This window comes from Mus caroli, unplaced genomic scaffold (assembly GCF_978045245.1).
Source record: "Mus caroli unplaced genomic scaffold, Mus_caroli_1 scaffold_4, whole genome shotgun sequence".
NCBI lineage: Eukaryota > Metazoa > Chordata > Mammalia > Rodentia > Muridae > Mus > Mus caroli.
The window spans coordinates 65,033,303-65,054,147 of NW_028227259.1; the positions used below are offsets into that span (position 1 = coordinate 65,033,303).

General features: G+C 37.0%; 1 protein-coding gene across 4 annotated transcripts in view; it reads right to left on the reverse strand.

The window, feature by feature from the left end:
* Arap2 (ArfGAP with RhoGAP domain, ankyrin repeat and PH domain 2) overlaps window positions 1-20,845 on the reverse strand; it is a 166,028-nt gene that overhangs the window by 12,039 nt on the left and 133,144 nt on the right. For all 4 annotated transcript variants that reach the window (XM_085836702.1, XM_029477281.2, XM_021162421.3 and 1 more), the window contains 4 exons: window positions 18,116-18,244; window positions 8,984-9,111; window positions 1,911-1,993; window positions 896-931 (listed from right to left, as the gene is read on the reverse strand). In XM_085836702.1, coding sequence (XP_085692828.1) covers window positions 896-931; window positions 1,911-1,993; window positions 8,984-9,111; window positions 18,116-18,244 — 376 coding nt within the window. The remainder of the gene's footprint in view (window positions 1-895; window positions 932-1,910; window positions 1,994-8,983; window positions 9,112-18,115; window positions 18,245-20,845) is intronic.

Below are 20,845 nucleotides of genomic sequence, written 5' to 3' on the forward strand. Positions count from 1 at the left end.
TAAATAAGGCTGCTATGAACATAGTGGAGCATGTGTCCTTCTTACCGGTTGGGACATCTTCTGGATATATGCCCAGGAGAGGTATTGCGGGATCCTCCGGTAGTACTATGTCCAATTTTCTGAGGAACCGCCAGACTGATTTCCAGAGTGGTTGTACAAGCTTGCAATCCCACCCACAATGGAGGAGTGTTCCTCTTTCTCCACATCCTCGCCAGCATCTGCTGTCACCTGAATTTTTGATCTTAGCCATTCTGACTGGAGTGAAGTGGAATCTCAGAGTTGTTTTTGATTTGCATTTCCCTGATGATTAAGGATGTTGAATATTTTTTCAGGTGCTTCTCAGCCATTCCGTATTCCTCAGGTGAGAATTCTTTGTTCAGCTCTGAGCCCCATTTTTTAATGGGGTTATTTGATTTTCTGGAGTCCACCTTCTTGAGTTCTTTATATATATTGGATATTAGTCCCCTATCCGATTTGGGATAGGTAAAGATCCTTTCCCAATCTGTTGGTGGCCTTTTTGTCTTATTGACGGTGTCTTTTGCCTTGCAGAAGCTTTGCAATTTTATGAGGTCCCATTTATTGATTCTCCATCTTACAGCACAAGCCATTGCTGTTCTATTCAGGAATTTATCTTTTTCTTTTTAATCCTCACTTCTGCCCTGAAGAACCTGTTGACTGACTGAGCTGTGTAGGTCACACTACCATCAGAAGTCTATGGAGGAAATCAGATGGAGTTTCTGGAAAGAGACACTGGCAAGGATGTAAGAGGCCTGACTGTCACACACGTTGCTTTCCTTTTTTTCTTGCCTGCAGTTCTGCCTATGCCATGATGTCATTCTTTACCCAAAGTTATAAATATTATATAAAATCAAAAGGCTGCCAGTTATTAACTTACCAGTGATGTTTTTCAAAATACGCAGTCAATCCCCAACTGTATCATACAGAGAAATACAAACAATATGTTAGACACATTCCTGCCACTGTCATGTCAAAGTATGAGACAGCTAGATAATGTCCCTTAACGGAACTCACCCATTAACATTACCACATCCTTGAGCCTCTAAAACTTAAATCATTAATGTTTTTATTTGGGGCATTAATAAACTTTGTGCTAGTGTTAGTATCCTGTCTCATGTGTTTTATAGCAACACATGTATGATGAATACAGTAATGACAAATATCTATGAAATGTCTGAAATCAAGTATGTATATGTGTGCATGTGCTACACATGCATATATGACTTCAGCTAAAAATTAAACATGAAGACTAAAGTATGACAATTTTTCAGTAATAAAATTTGAGAATCACAGGTCATTAAGTTTTCTGGAATACTGTAATAGTATTTAGCTAATCGAAGTGAGTGTGACAACAAATTATGGTGTAAATCGAATACTGGGCTCATCACATATTACAAACACACATAACATTTCAGAGGGTACATGCTATTAGAGATATCTAAGTGCTGTAATGTTAGTTCCGAATTTAGCTCAGATAAAGAGCAAACCGCAAAGCCAGGATCAAACACTCTAAGCATCAGAAAGCTGAAGGGCAGGTTTGATTTCTTTGTTTGTTTATTTAGTATTCTTTGACCATTCCCTACACCCCAGACATTGCTGTGTCCTGTCAAGGAACAGGATGCCAAGGAACCCACATCCTGGAAGTCGCTGAAGTCTCCTGAGGATTTCCTGACGCATCCAGGGTAGGAGGTGGTCACTAAGTCGTTTGACCTTTATCTCCATGGGAATATTATCCCTCCTATATACTCACAAAGCCAGGCAATCCACTCCAGGTAATTGAAGACCTTAAGCCTTACAGGTGTTAAACTAATGCTATTCAGCCCTAAGCCCTTCAACAGATTTAATTCCTGTTTCCTTTTCCTTGTCTACCACCCTTTCCTTTTTAGAATTACCTTGTTGGGGGCTTCATTTTCTTTTTTACACCAAGATAAAACTTCATCGACCTAAGAGGAAACATCTTGTCGTGTTTGGTGCTCTGTAATGGAAGAACATATAACCTGTAATTAAGTAGATTTTAAATTTCCTTAATATTTCTGTAAAACACTAATAAATTCATTCCGATTTCTTTATTTTATGCCATGTTTATGACTATACTATAAGTTTTAGCAGCTAAAGGCAGATTTGATTATAATATGATCAAATAAATAAATTTAAGTAAAAAAAGTAATATCACAATTGACACAAATATATGGTCAAGATGACCGACTCATTTAGGTCAGATTTTCTCACTGAGTGTAAAGGCAATGAAATGGAAATGAATAAAATGATTAATAAAATAATAATAATAAAGACAATTTTATGTAATATGAATTTTACATTTGGTAAAAACAGACCATGTACATGCAAGGGCACATTCTAAGTAGTTAGACATGAAATGTATCAGGAATAACTTCTTAAGATATAACATAAAAAGGAATTTTTGCTGTTGCTGGATCATTTCCATGTTCTCCAAAGCCCTTTGGACACATCTATCTTTATTTAAATAAGTATCTGAAAGATGTTAAAAGATGCTTGAAGAAGGGGAGGGTAGAGATTATATGAGCCAGAGGTGGGGGCAGCTGAAGGAAACAGCAGAGTGTTATTGTTAAAAGTTATTGTAGTGGTTAAAAAACAACAAACAACAACAACAACAACACAACAAAAATGCCTAGCAAGCTTAGTCTAGTGATTGGCATGAAATGAGCTCACCGGAAATAGCTGCTTTTGTAAATATAAAACACACTGTCTTATATAAATTCCAATGCAGCCCCCAGAGAAATTCATAAAAGTTCAACTGAGTAGCTCACTTATGTGTTATATATAAGTGATACTGTGATATCAATTCTTTATAACCCGTCAAATTTAAAAAGTAAAAAGTAGGAGCTATATTTATAAAGTTAAACGCAGGCTTCACGGGTGGGAGCGGGAGAACTGGGGAGGAAATACTGATAGGAAAAGTAAGAAGGAAGTCAGGACTCAAGCCTTGTGACAAGTGGCCTTGTGACAAGTGGCCTCTGGCAGTGAAGGAGCCCTGGGATTTGCAGGGAGAATTTAGGCTACACAGTGTTAACGTTTCTTACTTTCACTGAAAATATATGCACACACATTGCATTCATTAACTTCCCTTTCAGGCTAGTAACAGTATCAGAGGGAGAAATTATGAATAACATTAAGACAAACTTTTTATCTCTAACAATGTACATCCAGACTTTTTTCTTTTTATTAACCCTTAGTTTATTTGCATTGGAAATAAGTTCTTTTGGGGTCAGAATGTTTGATCTGAATTGCTGTTTGCTTTAATTTTGCTCTTTTGTGAAGTCAAATAGACTAAGTTTTTGAGAAAAGTTCTCATGTAGGCTTAAACTTACTACCTAGCAGAGCATAACCTTGATTCATCTGTCCTCGTTTCTCAAGTGCTAGGCAAAGGGTCTCAGGACAGCTTGAATGTGGCCCTGGAAGACTTTCCTCTTCTCCCCCACTGTGTCGGCCTTGCTAAAGTCCCTTAGGTTACATTCCGAAGGCGAGCCACCAAGGTCTATTCCCTTATTTGGCCACTTCCTCCTCCTGAGGCTGACTACCATGGTCCAGCTATTCCAGTATTGAAGTCCACCAATCAAAGGCCCGCTTTGGTTCACCTAATTAATATGCTCAATCTAAATATCTGATGCATCCTTGTCCACTCTAACATACCCCTCCCCCTTTGCTCTTCTTAAAAGTTACACTTGCAAGATCATTTTCCTCCTCCTCCTCCTCCACCTCCTTCTTCTTCTTCTTCTTTTTTTGTTTTTTTTGTTTTTTTTTTTGTTTTTTTCCGGTCTGAGTCAGAAAGGAACTTTTCTTCCCTACTTAATAAAAAAAAAAAAAAAAAAAAAAAAAAAAAAAAAAAAAAAGAAAGAAAGAAAGAAAGAAAGAAAGAAAGAAAGAAAGAAAATTCTCTGTGAAAACATATGTTTGGTGTGGTTTGCCCCTAATCTGTGGTCTGAAAGGGAAATTCTGCTGTGATCATTTTCCTCCTCCTCCTCCTCCACCTCCTTCTTCTTCTTCTTCTTTTTTTGTTTTTTTTGTTTTTTTTTTTTGTTTTTTTCCGGTCTGAGTCAGAAAGGAACTTTTCTTCCCTACTTAATAAAAAAAAAAAAAAAAAAAAAAAAAAAAAAGAAAGAAAGAAAGAAAGAAAGAAAGAAAGAAAGAAAGAAAGAAAAAAAATTCTCTGTGAAAACATATGTTTGGTGTGGTTTGCCCCTAATCTGTGGTCTGAAAGGGAAATTCTGCTGTACCAGGGTATCCTAACTGTAGAATTATAGAAATGTACCACAACACTGTGTTTACACATTTCTAATTTTTGTTTAACACAAGATACTCCAGGACAATTGATGATAGAAACTCATTTTCAGGGTCTTACGAGTTTTGATGGTTGGTATTTTAAATTAATTATTTTGTTAACCTGAGATATTTTAGATTTCAATATATGTGAAAATTAGAATTAAACATTTTTGTTGACAACTATTTTACTGAAGTTTATTTATTAAGTGCCCATAATTAATAAATAGAACTTATACAACATTTTTGAAAATGAGATCTGGATGCAGAATTCCTTTCCTGAGCTTTATCGTGCATTCCTCTGTGCTCACTTTTATATTACGTTGCATTATTTAAAGGTTTTCTGATGCATTGCACATCTTAATGATTGAAAAAAAAATTCATTTTCTTACTCCCGAAAGAATTTGCTATTGTTCTTATCTATTTTTCTTTTGATGTAAACTATCATGTTCACACAGTTCTAAGAAAACAACTCTGAGGTTAGAAATCAATACCAGTGAGGTTACTTTTATTATATTTTATCAGTGAAGTTCTATAGTTTCTTTCCCCCAGCTTCTATTTCTTGCTAAGAGCATTTAAAAATATTTGACACATTATCTCATCTAAGTACAATTGAGAAATGATTTTGATATGACTTGTTAACTTGTTGAATTTTAAGGACCAAACATTAAAAAAAAATGCATTTTTTGAGTGATCTTGAAGTCTAGACTTTACCTACCTCTCTATAGGCTCCATCCAAGAAGCTCAAAGCTGGCCACTAAGCCTGCATGCTAAAAGGTAATTCCTAGTTACCTTTGTCAGGACATTAAATCATACTCCAACTGAGGCTCACATCCTCCCTGGCAGTTTAGGTGGTTAATCCCTGCATCAGGTCACCATGGTTGGCTAAGGCAGCAAGGGAGGCAGAGGCAACTCAGCAGCCAGGAAAAGAAACCTCTCAAGTCCAAACTCAAGTTCAAGTTCAAACTGATCATGCATAACGAACCCCAAAGTTCCGAACGGAAAGTTCTACAAAAGTAAATGTCAGTTTATAAATCTCTCTGCCCATCTGTCTGTCTATGTCTGTCTGTGTCTGTCTCTGTTTGTCTCTCTGTATCTGTCTCTGTCTCTCTCTCCTCTCTCCATCTCATATTTAATTCCTGGTGAATGCCTCTAAAAGTTTAACAAATTAAACTATATCTCTATATTTCAAAGTGAAGTTATTAACTAAGTCAGTTGAATAAGTGAGCTTCAGAATTATTCCTCGGGCTAGAAGGAGTTTGGTTATTAGTTCACGCAACTGTTAAGGATCACCCCTCCCCCATTTGCTTTTTTTTCACACCATTAAGAGAGTAATGGCAATATTCTTTGAAACCTCTCACCTTTTATGTAAATCAGTTCTGAGCATATTTTAATTAACATTTTCTGTGTAGGGAAAAACCTGTGAAAACCAAATCTATCTTCCCTGGTGTATTACCCTAATTTGTTGTTAATGAACATTCATAAATTATTTCTAATTAACAGTTGCTTTGAAAATACTTCTCAGTTTATAATTTCTACTTCCTTTGCAGGAAATAACTTTCTAGATGTATATAGGGCACATATATTAGCGAAAACTGTCCCAGAACCAAATTTTTACATCTAATAATTGCAGTATAATTCTATAACTAACATCCCCATGATTTAAAATCCTGGGTGTTTTTATGATATTGCAGGTAACTCAGCATGTATGTTCATCTCATCTGTGAATGCCCAGTACCCATATATACCAGATGAAAGGTTCTGCGGTCTTGGAACTGGAGATAGAGATGGTTGCAAACGCTATGTTAGTGCTGAAAATCATACCAGCGTCCTCTGTAGGAGGTTCTGGAGTGTCTGGTTAGTTATGTGAAATCATTGTGATTCAACTACTTCATGAAGGAGCAGTGATAGTCCCCATTCCAGGGAGCTTTAAGAAAGATGAAATGAAGCTAGCCAGTGCCACATACTGTGCTGCCAGACAATACTCACACTATTGTCATTCAGGAATATTGTGGCCATCCTGCTGTTTCTTCTACTACTGATTGTAATAAAGGGCCTTTTGTTGGAATAAGGGCCTTGATTGGACAAAATATTTACCTTGATTATTCAAACCCTTAGGGTGGCATCCAACTGAAAACACAACCCTGAACAAACATGCCAGAAGTATGGAAGATCAATGACCAAACAAACCAGAATGAGCTGTATGTCTCACTAGAGAGAAGCAGGTAAAGTTAACAAGGTTATACTTTACATCACTAAAATAATCACACCTGTAAAGTCTAGCTTTGATTATCCACAGCAACAGACCTAAGTTTCCAGAAACGTAAAACCCACTCATATAACTCAAAACATGTAGGGGCTTTAGTTCTCAAAGTTTTCCTCTGTAGAGAGAACACACATAAAACAATTACGTGATACTTAGGCAGGCTCCCTTTGGAGTGTGTCAGGTGCAATAAGAAGACAGAGAAGGCTTCTTGCTAGCTACTACTTTGTCTTCCTCCTCCTGGGAAACTCTACAGCTGGCTATTTGTCTCCCCAGGCCAAGCAAATCATTTCTGAGTTTTTTAATTTTAGAATGAACCAAACAAGTTGTGATAAGGCTCTATACTGATTGTGGTTATTTCAACAATGTGTGTTATGACTCACACTAGAAATCTGTGTAGCAGTATCCTATTTATGACTATACTATTCTCCTATTTATGGACAATTATGTAAATAAAGCTGCCAAAGAACATTCATCTACAAGTGCTTGGGGTCATTATTGGCTGGTAGATGAATAACTTTATTCAGAAACTGTTAAATGTTAGGATTTTACCCTTTCACAAACTATGAGTACTCCAGTTACTCAACATTCCTCTCCAAACTGGAGCTGTCACTCATGCTTTTCAGCTAAGCACGTAGTTTATAACATGGTACACTGATATCTTAGTATTAATTTCATGGTGACTAAATGACATTGAACATAGTTCAGTTTTGTGGCTCACAGGTCATTTCGAAAGCTTCCTTCATGTAGTATTTGCTCAATCTATTGCTCAAATATTTACTGGTGTCCTTCTTGTTGACTTGGATGGTTCAGAATATCCTTATTAGATAGAGTGTTTTGAATATTTATGTTCATTCTGCAACTTACCTATTCTAAGAGGTATCTTTATAAGCATACTTTTAGGATAACATGTATTACACATTTCATGTTTCAAAAATACCTCTTACACATGCCCCATGTAAACACTGACATGATTCGTCTATAGGACTCATACTATAATCATCACTTTCTTAAGCAAAGCAGAGATGTTACATTCCTTATTCATACCTCTAACTCTCGGTAGAGATGAGATCTTCTTATGCCACATTCAGCATTTTATAGCTATATCATTTATCTAACTCTGCTTTTAAAATATCTAGTTCTCATTTCAACTTCAGATTCTTTAATAAAACTCAATACTTAAAGGGAATGATCTGTAGAAGTCAGTAAGTGAGGAGGATTTATTCAAATGTATAGGGAAAATGTTAACTTTCACTACAGACTCGGTTGTCTTTTTTACACCATTCTTCATAAAATCTCCATTACCTTACCCAAACCCTCTCTTTTGCCTTTAGAATATAACATCTTGCATATGCAATAGTGTCTGGGCTTGGTGGTTGTATATGGAATGGATCTCCGGGTGGGGCAGTCTCTGGATGGTCTTTCCTTCTGTCTTTGCTCTGAACTTTGCCTCTATAACTCCTTCCATGGGTATTTTGTTCCCCCTTCTAAGAAGGAAGGAAGTATCCACACTTTGGTCTTCATTCTTCTTGAGTCTCATGTGTTTTGCAAATTGTATCTTGGGTAGTCTAGGTTTCTGGGTTAATATCCACTTATCAGTGAGTATATATCATGTGTGTTCTTTTGTGATTGTGCTACCTCACTCAGGATGATATCCTCCAGGATCCATCCGACATAGCTCTCTCTTGTGAACCTATGACAATGCCTGGCAAATACAGAAGTGGATGCTCACAGTCATCTATTGGATGGAACACAGGGCCCCTAGTGAAGGAGCTAGAGAAAGTACCCAAGGAGCTGAAGGGGTCTGCAACCCTATAGGAGAAACAGCAATATGAATAAACCAGTACCCCCAGAGCTGTGTCTCTAGTTGCATATGTAGCAGAGGATGGCCTAGTCGGCCATCAATGAGAGGAGAGGCCCTTGGTCTTGTGAAGATCATATGCCCCAGTACAGGGGAATGCCAAGGCCAGGAAGCAGGAGTGGGTGGGTTGGTGAGCAGGGCAGGGGTGGGGGAGTATAGGGGGTGTTGGGGATAGCATTTGAAATGTAAATGAAGAAAATATCTAATAAAAAAGAAAAGAAAAAAGAATATAACATCTTCTCTCTTAATTCTGTTGGCTATGATGCTGATTTATATGATGGTTTGTGTTAAAGCACTGAAAGTCCCTTCAGTAATGATGTGATTTTCTTTCAAATAACAACAAAATCTTAGGTTCATAGGAAGGCCACAGGAATCTAGACTTAGTTACTGGGTGTTTTGTTGTAACCTTGCAGAGACTGCAGGAAGTCACCGGCTAACTACAGGCACTATTCTGAAGAGGGATGGTTGCTACTTGTGTCAGATGAAGACATAAATACCCATACAAAGTAATGACATATATGCACAAATCCTGCTTATCCAATTACCTTTGGATCCTTGTAAATAAAGAGATGCCCGTCTCGTAAAACAACACATCGATCTTGAAATTTATTCCCAGACAGTATTTTAGATGGTTCTTCTTTGAGTTTTACGATGCCTTCTTTGATACTTTTCTCTGTAAAACAGAACACAACTTCTGCAAACTGGGTACATTTTCACTTATTGGGGAATACAATGAAAAACCATTTGTATTTTGAATTTTTAAATATTTACTTTTAGTTATGTGAGTTAAATACTGTGGTGGGTCTATGTGTATGTGTCTGTTTGAATGTATGCCAAATTAGCGTGGGTACCACTGAGGCCAGTCGTGGACATTAAAGTCCCTGGAGCTAGAGTTACAGAAGACTGAAGGCTGCCTACTGTGGGTGCTGGGAACTGGAATCTGAGAGCAGTAAGTGTTCTTAACCACTGAACCACCTCTCCAGCTCCATATATTTTAAAATTTACAACTTACTGATTATGGACATACATTGAGGTCAGAGGAATATCTGTAGTCATTTCTCACCTTCCTTGTGAGAGTCTAGAGATCAAACTCAGAACCTTAGGATTGGTGGTAAGAGTCTTTACTTCCTGAGCCACCATGCTAGCTTCGAGGTCATATTTCTAAATGTCGGTGACATGGTAAAATGAATATATAGTGATACATGATATTAAATAAAATATACTAACATAGCACTAAGATGAGATCCACTTCCACTTGTCCACAGGTTTTTGTTGTGGCTTATCTAGAAGCCCACAATCCTCAAATTCCTTCGTAGCACACCAATGATGCTTCCTATGACTCGTTTACTTCAGAGCACTGAAAGTTTTAGTGACACATGGGCGATCAAGTAGCCATGCCCCTCACCGGGGGACTCATTCAACATTCACTGCATTCCATTTACAAAACCAGAAGTTGGGTTTCACATAAGTATGACCCAGAATATGGACAGTAGGCATGATGCTATGTACTTTTCTGAGTATAGGAAGTGTGGCATGAAGGAACAACATGGAAAAGTGACTTAGAAAGAAATGGTACGTATGTACTTTCAATTGAAAAAGAGTGGCTATTTCGCAGAATTGTCCTAATGGAAGAAATGGCTAAGTGCGAATCGACTTGGGGAAACCTAACTCACCCTTGTTAATGTAACAGGTCTGAAGAGTCCAAGCACTCTCTAAAACACTAAATCTCCTTGCAGAGAAGGATCTGGAGCGTACACTAACAGGCACTACTTCATTTAATATTTGTTTTCCTCTAATCAAATTCTAACACCCTATTACCTTTACTGCCACTCATGCATGGCCACTTACAGCTTAGTGAAACTTGTTTAGTTACCACTTCAGATAAGAGAACAAATGTTTTCCTCTAACTCTATTGAGCTACTATTTTACAATTAGGAAAACTCTTAAGAATCATGAGTATAAAAGCTGGAGCACAGCTTCTGCCCTGAAGGCAAACTTCAATGCTCACTGCTGCAAAAACAAACAAAACAAACACACGCACCGAACAAAACAGAGTATATGATATGCTCAAGGCAAATGGATATATCACATGCTCTCTCTCAAACAAATATTTACAAACCTTCGATTCATGTTTTTATATAAAAATATGACCTCCTAACTGGTGTTCCTTAATACTAACTGAATTCTTTCACTATGGAAGGCCAGCAGTAGTAAGGTGAGAAAAATTAATTCTGATAGCTTATAGATTGCATCTATGATTAAAAACCCACTGTCAGATTTATTCTTGATTTTAGAGCTGCAAGGGCTAAAGATAGATTAGAAGCTGGGCTGGATTAAAAGTCTTGATTCTAATGCTTTCTCTCCACTGACTAGTAGGTCTCCTGATGGAGCCATACAATGTCTCCATACTCTAGAATTTCTCCATGGGTAATCTAGTGATTACTACTGACTAACTCTCAAACTCAGTAGGAGAAATAAAAAGGAAATGTTATATGCAAGAATATTATTCTCAAATTTAAGTGAATAAAGGGAAAAAAAGGAAAGTCCACAGTGATTATCAAATATTTTAAAGCAATAGTTCCCCCTTGAAGTAGGTTAGGTTGAACCTTCAAACTTGTGAACTTGTGTGTGTGTGCGTGCGTGCATGTGTGTGTGTGTGTGTGTGTGTGTGTGTATCAGCAAGAAGTTATAGAGTGTAGAATACAAATAATTCCAACTAGGTTATGATTCATACTCCTATTTTTGTTTTGATTTTCTTAAGTCTACTAATAATAATGGTTTTAACTGTTGAAGTGTAAACTTGTCAAAAGCTATTCTATTTAGACTGCTTAATTCTAAGAGGAATGTATTCTAAAGACATCTGTCATGTACAACAATATAAATATACAAACACACAGAGATACTTATTCATATGACAATTTGATTCTTTTGATTAAAATTTTAATGTGGTAATTTAAAATAAATTTATATTAGAATATGATTCAACAATATAAAATCATATATTCTGGGATACTACAGAAGACTAAATTTAGATTTTACTTGTGGTGCAGATGCAGAAACTTAGTAGGAAGAAAATGAAGTAAAAGATGGTCGTAGAACAATAGCTCTGCTGAAGGCTAAATAGCAACTTAAATGAAGTTTCATTCTCTTTATCTCAATGTTTCAACTTTAATCCCTAAGGAAGAAATTAAATTATTATTATCTTTCTTTTCAAGTTAATTAACTCACAACTACAATCCCCATGACACTAAATGATTCTCAGCAATGAAATGCTGTTCCTGAACAAATACAGGTTGAGTTTTAAGCAGCAGCAAGAAATACTTACACCACATGCTTATATAGAAGTATATTATATAAAAAGTACTTGTATAAAACCACACTATCTCATTACCTTACATCAGCAGTAATTAGATGTGGTATAGTTGTAACATTGATTCTGACTTATAACTACATTTTAAGTAGGACTGCTGAGGGTACTAAAAGAGCATATATTGTACAATAAAGTTCTAAAGTTAGGAAGCGATGGGCAGATGATTTCTAACACCATCAAACACATGCTTATACCATAAAAGGAGGAAGAAACTGTCCTAGGATAAATACAATCCAAGGCAAACACACCCTTATATCTAGGACTGAATGGCAGCTACTAAGGAGATAGAGAGTGATGGTGAAATAGGTCAGGGACTTCGGGAAGAAGAGATACTTAGCAAATGATATTTTAGTGAAACTCCTTAAAATTGCTAGAGCACATTCTGGGCCAACTTTGTTTTTTTTTTTTAAAAAATGTTAAAACATTAGCTATCTGTTACTTAAAGAAAATGTGCAGGGACCCCAATACAGAAGTTAGGGCAAAGTCTGAAAGAGCTGAAGGGGTTTGCAACCCCATAGGAAGAACAAAAATATTAACCAACCAGACCCCCATACCCCCAGAGCTCCCAGGGACTAAACCACCAACCAAAGAGTACACATGGAGGGACCCATGACTCCAGCTGCATATGTAGCAGAATATGACCTTGTCCAGGATCAAAGGGAGGGGAGGACCTTGGTCCTGTGGAGGCTTGATGACACAGGGTAGGAGGATGCTAGGACACTGAGGCAGGAGTGGATGGGTGGGTGGGCAGATGGGGAAGCACCCACATAGAGGAAGGGGAGGGAGGAAGGGATAGGGGTTTTGTGGAGGGGAAACTGGGAAGGGGGTTACACTTGAGATGCAAATAAATAACCAATATAAATGGAAAAAGAACAGAAAATGTGGTTGCATCTGTTTAATCTTGTTCTCAGAGCACTGATATCTCCTTGGTCACTAAGGATTTTTAAAACCTTAAGAATGGGAAAATGATCTTTCCTATCATTCCTTCAGTGCTTTCAAGAATGATTTTTTCTTAAGTGAAAGTTTTTTTCTAATACATTGTCATTGAAATCACACTGGCTTTGCTTACACTATTCTTCCTTAGATTCAAATTGTTGGGTGTAGTGAATATCACAAATGGTATAATAATATTAGAGTAGGTAGTCACTCTGATTTAAGACACATTGGTCAGTGCATACACACCGGAGTCTGAATACCTAGCTCACACGTAATCTATCCCATAATATTCAAGACATTAAGAAAGTCAAGCGTACTGAAAGACATTCATTGCTGAAAACCACTATTTAAGAAACAGACTTTTTAAAAGGTCTACAGTCAGTTTAAAAAAAAAAGACAATTCCAACTTGTAATACATGTACAAAAAAACTATATTAAAAGATGTTAGTCTGCCTTAAAAATCTGAGTTTCAGTCAAACCCTTTTAAAACATTGATGGAACATTCATGGAATAATAGCCAGAAGCTGGAAAGAACCCAGATGCCCCTCAACAGAGGAATGGATACAGAAAATGTGGTACATTTACACAATGGAGTACTACTCAGCTATTAAAAAGAATGAATTTATGAAATTCCTAGCCAAATGGATGGACCTGGAGGGCATCATCCTGAGTGAGGTAACACAGTCACAAAGGAACTCACACAATATGTACTCACTGATAAGTGGATATTAGCCCAAAACTTAGGATACCCAAGATATAAGACACAATTTGCTAAACGCATGAACTCAAGAAGAATGAAGACCAAAGTGTGGACACTGTGCCCCTTCTTAGAATTGGGAACAAAACACCCATGGAAGGAGTTACAGAGACAAAGTTTGGAGCTGTGACGAAAGAATGGACCATCTAGAGACTGCCATATCCAGGGATCCACCCCATAATCAGCTTCCACACGCTGACACCATTGCATACACTAGCAAGATTTTGCTGAAAGGTCCCAGATATAGCTGTCTCTTGGAGACTATGCCGGGGCCTAGCAAACACAGAAGTGGATGCTCACAGTCAGCTATTGGATGGATCACAGGGCTCCCAATGGAGGAGCTAGAGAAAGTACCCAAGGAGCTAAAGGGATCTGCAAACCTATAGGTGGAACAACATTATGAACTAACCAGTACCCCGGAGCTCTTGACTCTAGCTGCATTTGTATCAAAAGATGGCCTAGTCGGCCATCACTGGAAAGAGAGGCCCATTGGACACACAAACTTTATATGCCCCAGTACAGGGGAAAGCCAGGGCCAAAAAATGGGAATGGGTGGGTAGGGAAGTGGGGGGGGGGAGGGTATGGGGGACTTTTGGGAGAGCATTGGAAATGTAATTGAGGAAAATACGTAATAAAAATAAATAAATAAATAAATAAAAAGTAACATCTTTAAAGAAGTTTATTATTCCTATTTGGAGCCCCAAATACAAGTACTAATAGAAAATGCTTTAATCAAAATGCTTACTTGTGGTATTTCTCTAGCATCCCATTCACCTTGTGGGATATACATTAATTCTAGGAAGAATGAATGTACCCTTGTTAATCTTCTTGTAAATGAGGTAGGGGCAATTTGAAAGTAGGGATTTCTTTAGTGGCTTCCACACTTCTAAGATGAATGCAGGAAATACTAACATGAAATACTAACAGGAAATAGTTGCTAACATTTTACTCAGAAAGAAGGTTTCAATTAATTGTCTAAAAATCAAAAAAAATAATGAATTAATGAAAAATCAGCTTCTACAATATAGGCTAACCACTGAACTATCATCTATATCTACTAGCAGGGGAAACATCAGCTTTCTTCAATGTAGAAACACTTTGATGTATCAACCACTCCAGGCTTGGCCTCATGTTCAGGAGTAGTTGACTAATATATAATGGACTACATGTTTGTTTGTTTGTGTGTGTGTGTGTGTGCACGTGCGCACACACACATATGAGCTTTTATTTCATATATAACAGTTTCATGGTCTTTTTTTTAGAGGGACAAGCATTGTTTTGTTTTCTTATTGGTCTGTTGGGTTTTTATTTGTTTTTTGAGAGCTGCTGCATAGAGAATGGGAAAGAATCTGAAGGACTTAGGGAAGGGGGAGAAAAACATCAGGACATATTTGAATTTAAATGTCATTTTAAATAATAAAAAGCACAATAAAAAGTGCCACCTTAGGAATGCTTTCTTGCCTCTGGGTTCCCCAGTGATTACAGGGGATGTTGAGAGAGACCTGGACACAGTCACTGACTCCAACCCATCAGGATGGTACTTCAGAATATCGGAGGCACTATGCTGCTCCTCTGATACCCAGTTCCTTAGCAATGCTGTAGACAGCAGATCATAGGGCAGATTTTCTCATGTTTTCTTAATCAACTAAATCTGTACCATCCCGATTTTTTTTGCATAATTGAACAACCATGAAGTGTACACCTGCTTAGGAGATCCCATCTCAATTTGCACAAAACCTTGCTTTCTATCACAGTACTTTAACTTTTAGTTCCTTGTATTTTTATGAATATATGATCAGAGGAGTAATAATCAATCAACAGCTAAGATATTGCATGCTGGTATAAATTTTAAACAACTGTATATGTAGACAATGAGACAACATTAGAAGAATATTATTACTGAAAGCATAATAGTGGTTATAAAAGAAAATGTATTTCTATCTAAAACAAGGGAATGGCCAGATATATGCCATAATATTAAAAGGAGATAATTCACAAGGAAAATGCTTTTTCTTTGATAATTTAAATTTTTGAGGGGATCTAGAAATAAAACACATGGTCTTGTAAATTCCTATTAGATTTATTTCTAAATCTACAAAGCTGGCTCAAGCTTTCCCTCACATATTTGCCCTGCTTCCCTTTTTAAAAGAATAACAGACAAACAAAAGATACTCTACAGATGTTCTAAATTGACACCACTGTCATATAATCTAGAAAATAAATCATACAGACCTGCTCTGTGCTTTTCAGACTCATTAGCAGAATCCAGAAACTAAATATCAAAATCTTTCACTATCTCACACTCTCCCATGCTGTGACTCTCACACAACTACAGACATCCCTAGGGTGTCATGTGTGTGTGGGGGGGGGGGGGGGAGGAGGGTGCCATGACAATCTCTATCTGAGAAAACTGGTCTGTGACATGGATGTCGGTTGCATTCTCATGATCATGTGTGAGCATGATGGGGCTCAAAGGGACATGTAAAAGGATTTGAAATAAGATAAATGTTGTAGAAGGCTATGTTTCTGTAATAAAAATGGTATGTGTTTGCTTATTTAGATGACTGAAAGTAAATAATGCATTTGATGAAAATAATCTGAAATGGAATAGAACAAAAAAGACAGTACTATGAAATTAGAAATTATCATAGAAAACTTTGCTATAATTAACTCACTGACAAGGAGTTCAGAGTAGACAGTCACACTGAGCATGTCCACAGCATCTCAGAGCTCCCCCGTGAACCCTCCTTTCTAATTTTAATTTTTAAAATGCTTAAACGATAGTCCAACTTATTTTCAATGCAGGACAAGTTACATTCTCTAATTTTCACTTGTAAAATAGAATAACATGAAAACTGACACAGACTTGTTAAAGAAAAACCACCACCACCACCAACAACAACAACAAAACCTAAAGCGAGCATTACAAAGAGCCTAGGGCAGAACCTAGTACTAGTATGATGTTAACTGGACACAGGAATATAAACTGCACTTAAGTTCTTATCTTTATGCTCATAGTTTAGTGCATCTCTCAAGTCTCATCAAAGAAGTTTCTTTTCGCAGTAGTTGCCAATTAATAGAGATCAACAATAGGTCACTGTATAGAGAATAAGAGACTGTGGAGTGTGTAGCTCCAAATGAGACTCCCAAACCACACTCCTTCCTCTCAAGGCTCAGGGATCAGTAGCAGAGCAGAACAGAAAGACAGTAAGTGGATGTCTGCAGCAAAACAGTATTTTCTGGACATGAAAATGCATTTGCACACATACAATCATAGCAGGCACTGCATGGATAAGACTTGCAGAAGAGACAAACCAGACAAAAATCCCAGTGTGGATGAGGGAGGAGTTCATTTAGTCTCACCTCTGTCTAAGGAGCTATTGGGATAGAGAGTCAGTTCCAGGGACGCAGGTCCTGAGAGTCTAGCCATGAGCTAGTGGCTGCTCCCACATCTAAATATATACAGGCAGCATTAAATGGATTCACTGGATTAACAGAGCGCAGTGGGCAGAGGGAGGCAGAGAGAAAGAGGGCGGGACGTTCTGACAGCTTCAGAGGGTTAGACCACTGTCACTATGGCAGGGAGTATGGTGGCCAGTAGCCATGTTGCTGGAGTCTGAGAGCTACAGTCTGGTATGCTGGTGGTAGGCCAAGAGAGAAGACTTGGCCTGAATGGACATTTGAAATCTCAAAGCCTATTCCCACTGACACAACTCCCCCAACAAGGCTCCTCCTCTTAATTATTTCCAAACAGTTCACCAATTCCAAGCAAGCATAAAACATACCCTCACTCAAACCAGCCTAAGTGATGAGAAGGAGGACAAGTTGAGTGGGAGGAAAGGGTTAGGGACTTGAGCTAATGTACTATATTCATGTTTAAATAATAAATAAATTATTTTCAAAAGTGTAAATGACACCTGGTATGTAGTGTTTGGTTAATTGTATGCAAATAGTAAGTAACAATAGATATTAATGACATTATGTATTAAAGTATTAGGCAAGTTCATATTAACAGACCTCAATGTGTATAATTGAAGATTGCTTTATAGGTAAGACCAGTGGAAATGCTGTTCTAAGCTGTAAAGTAATGACAACACAACAGAAGAAAAGTTTCAAAAATCAAGCTATTGACATCTCTGCTGAGAGACTGTTGTCTATGATTTTCCGAACTCTTGTTGATCTCTGCAGTGTGGTCCCATTCTTTGGTGTTAAGTGTATATGCCCTTGCTTTTGTGCTTATTTGATTTCTAATGTCATCAAAATAACATCGAGACTTATACCACACACACAGTCTGTTAGCTTGTGGTTCTCAAATGGCCAGAAATGCCAATGTCATTAAAGAAGACTCACTGTAATACAAAAACTGGAACACAACATGCATAAGCACAAACTACCCTCAGAAATACAAGGCATTCTTCCATCACATTACCCTGGACCACCCGATGAACTGCTGCCACCACAGCGCTACACACTAAATTGATGCACAGTTCTATGAAATCAGATTCTGTATCTTGCTACTCCTTTCTCTATTTCCAGACATTTCGTGTCTTAATAACTGCTCGTAGGCCACTTGAACTTTTGACCACCTTCTCAGAGTGAAGGAAGCATGCTCACCTCTGCACTGTTTAATGGTGTCAATGGTTAAGAATCTCTTCACCACAAGATACGCAGAACCAGGCTCAGCTAATGAACTCCACTGAAGCACCTGCTCCAACACATTCTCTGTGTAGTGAAGTGGACGCTCTGCAAACACAAACCGAGTTAGTACCAGTGTAGAAACGTAATTACAGGTTTTAAGATCTCTCGAGCAAAGGTCTATATGCAACAATGTAAACATTTTTCCTTAAGCTGTAATAAAACAAGAACTGCAAACAAGAGAAGGAAATACCTAGATAGGTGACAGCCTTCATCCAACTTGTTATATACATTAATCTATGAAACTTCTGTTTTAAAATTGAGAAGTACTCCCTTTAAGATAAAACCTCATTTACTAAAATAACCATGTTTCTTAGTCTGTTTTTAATTTTTATAACATTTCTATTAGCATGTGCAATTAAATAACTTTAAAGGGACTAGTAGCTTAACCTTATCCAATATTCATAAGCCAAAAAATTAACCCATTGTTCATCTCAACAAGATTACAATCTTATAATTTTAAACAAATAATAATGAATAATTTATAGCTAGGATTTTCATCATGAGTCAATATCATATCACAAAATATGATTCCAGGGAACATTTTAAAAGAAGACATACTATTGAGCAATCTATGTTTAACTATTAGTAATAATATATGAACCTTGTGGCAATATTATAAATTAGCTCTATATAAGAAGCCACAAGCAAATAAGTAATGGTGTCTTAAGCAAATCTCTTTGCTGACTCTTAATCTCTATATATCTTGCTTTAGAAAAATTCATCATACTCTCCTCACAGGGGGTATTACAAAACATTCCCAACAGTAGTCAACACTTGATAGGGAAGTTCTCTTTGTGGATTAAAATATGTCAACCATTAATAAAGATGGGTGCATAAAAGGAGCCTATTTGGGGGAAATAGAAACTTTTCATAGTAGACTATCAGCGAATAAAGAAGCAGGCAGAATAGATATTCTACTGTGAAGGTTAGAAACAGCCACAGCTCTATCCTAATTCTGCAGCTGTGTAGCAGCCTATGATTTCAGACCCCAACTGTACAGCACACTATGCAGTTGAAGTAATAATGCTGATTCCATTGAAACCGATGACAGAAGAGTATGGGACAAGTCCATTGCCTCCTCTTCTGCTATGACTATATTATCCAAGAGGAGAGAAGCCATCAATAAATACAGATCCACATAAGGGAGATTAATATTTTGGCTTTGTGTCCATAAGGAAATGCAATTCTTCTTTCTGTGCTCATGAGAGCCTGCCTCTTTATTACCATAATGGCTATTACCCACGCATCATAAAGATACATAAGCACACAGCACAGTGTGGATGACACAGCAGACTGCGTAACTATCCCAGGACTGAAGTCTGTTGTGAGTTTACTTCATGGTCCATAAATTAACAACAACAACAAAAAGTTCATCAGAAAAACAAGACATTGGTCTTTTTTAAACCAGCCAAAGGATAAGATGATGAAAACTGTGCTATATTCATTTTACTTTTTCAAGTATTTTCTGAAAAAATGGACAAAGGTCAAAATTTCTCATAAGTGGTTATGTGAGTCATAATTCAATAGATTTGGAAGTATATACATCCAAATATAAACTAATCATAGTAAGTACTCCCTTTACACAACTGTTATTTAAATCACATGCAGGATGATAATAGTGATCCTATTAGCAGTTATCATTTCCAGAATAGCCACTATGTCAGGTGCTATATGTATCATCTATCTATCTATCTCTATCTATCTATCTCTATTTCTATCTATCTCTATCTATCTGGATATATGTATATTCATATATATGGATATATGTATATCTATCTATCTATGCACAATGACACTCTTTATTACCTGTTATTAATCTTCTGACTTTACATGTAAAAAAAAAAACCCTTTTACTTAACTTCTACCTTTACCTAGTCATCTAATTAAGAACCAAAGATTTGATTCTTAAACATATTAGAATAAACCTTGATATTTATACACATTGCACATAATAGTTTCTCATATGTAATTTTTGGGAGGGAAGAGAACACGAGGACATTTTTGAGTCCCAAACAAGGCAATATAAGGGGACAATCAGTTTGCCTTCTTCCCATCACTTGGTCATCCTTTGAGGGGAATACATAAATAAATAGCAGCAATAGGTTAAAAATCGCATCCATAAAAATTATGACTGAGCTGCAGGTGAGGCAAGGTAGGTATAACACTGGTGCTAGACTAGGGGATCGGTGTGCCATGGAATAGAATTGGTAATGAAATTTCTGATTGTCAGAAAACTTGTACTAAATAGGGCCATTATTACATTAAGTTATAAGCAGATTTCATATTGACAAAACTATGTTCTTAATATAACTGAAATGTGTTACAGTAGATACAGAAGCTTGATAATGAGCAGATAATTAATTCTTGTCACAAAATCTAAGTGCATTTTTTCTGATCAGGATCGCTGTATGATATAATTGGGGAGGGTGAAAGCCTTGCAGACCCAATCTCCTAGATAAGGAAGAGAGTTGAAAATTAGGAGATAAATATTACAAACCGCCACACATTACTAAATGACACAAACTTCAAATTTAAGAAAGGAATGAGAAGCATGCAAAATGGACGGACTTATCAAACATTATTTGAACATAAAGTCTTAAAAACATATGTTTGTTTATGCTGATACTCTCAGACTTCTTTCATGGC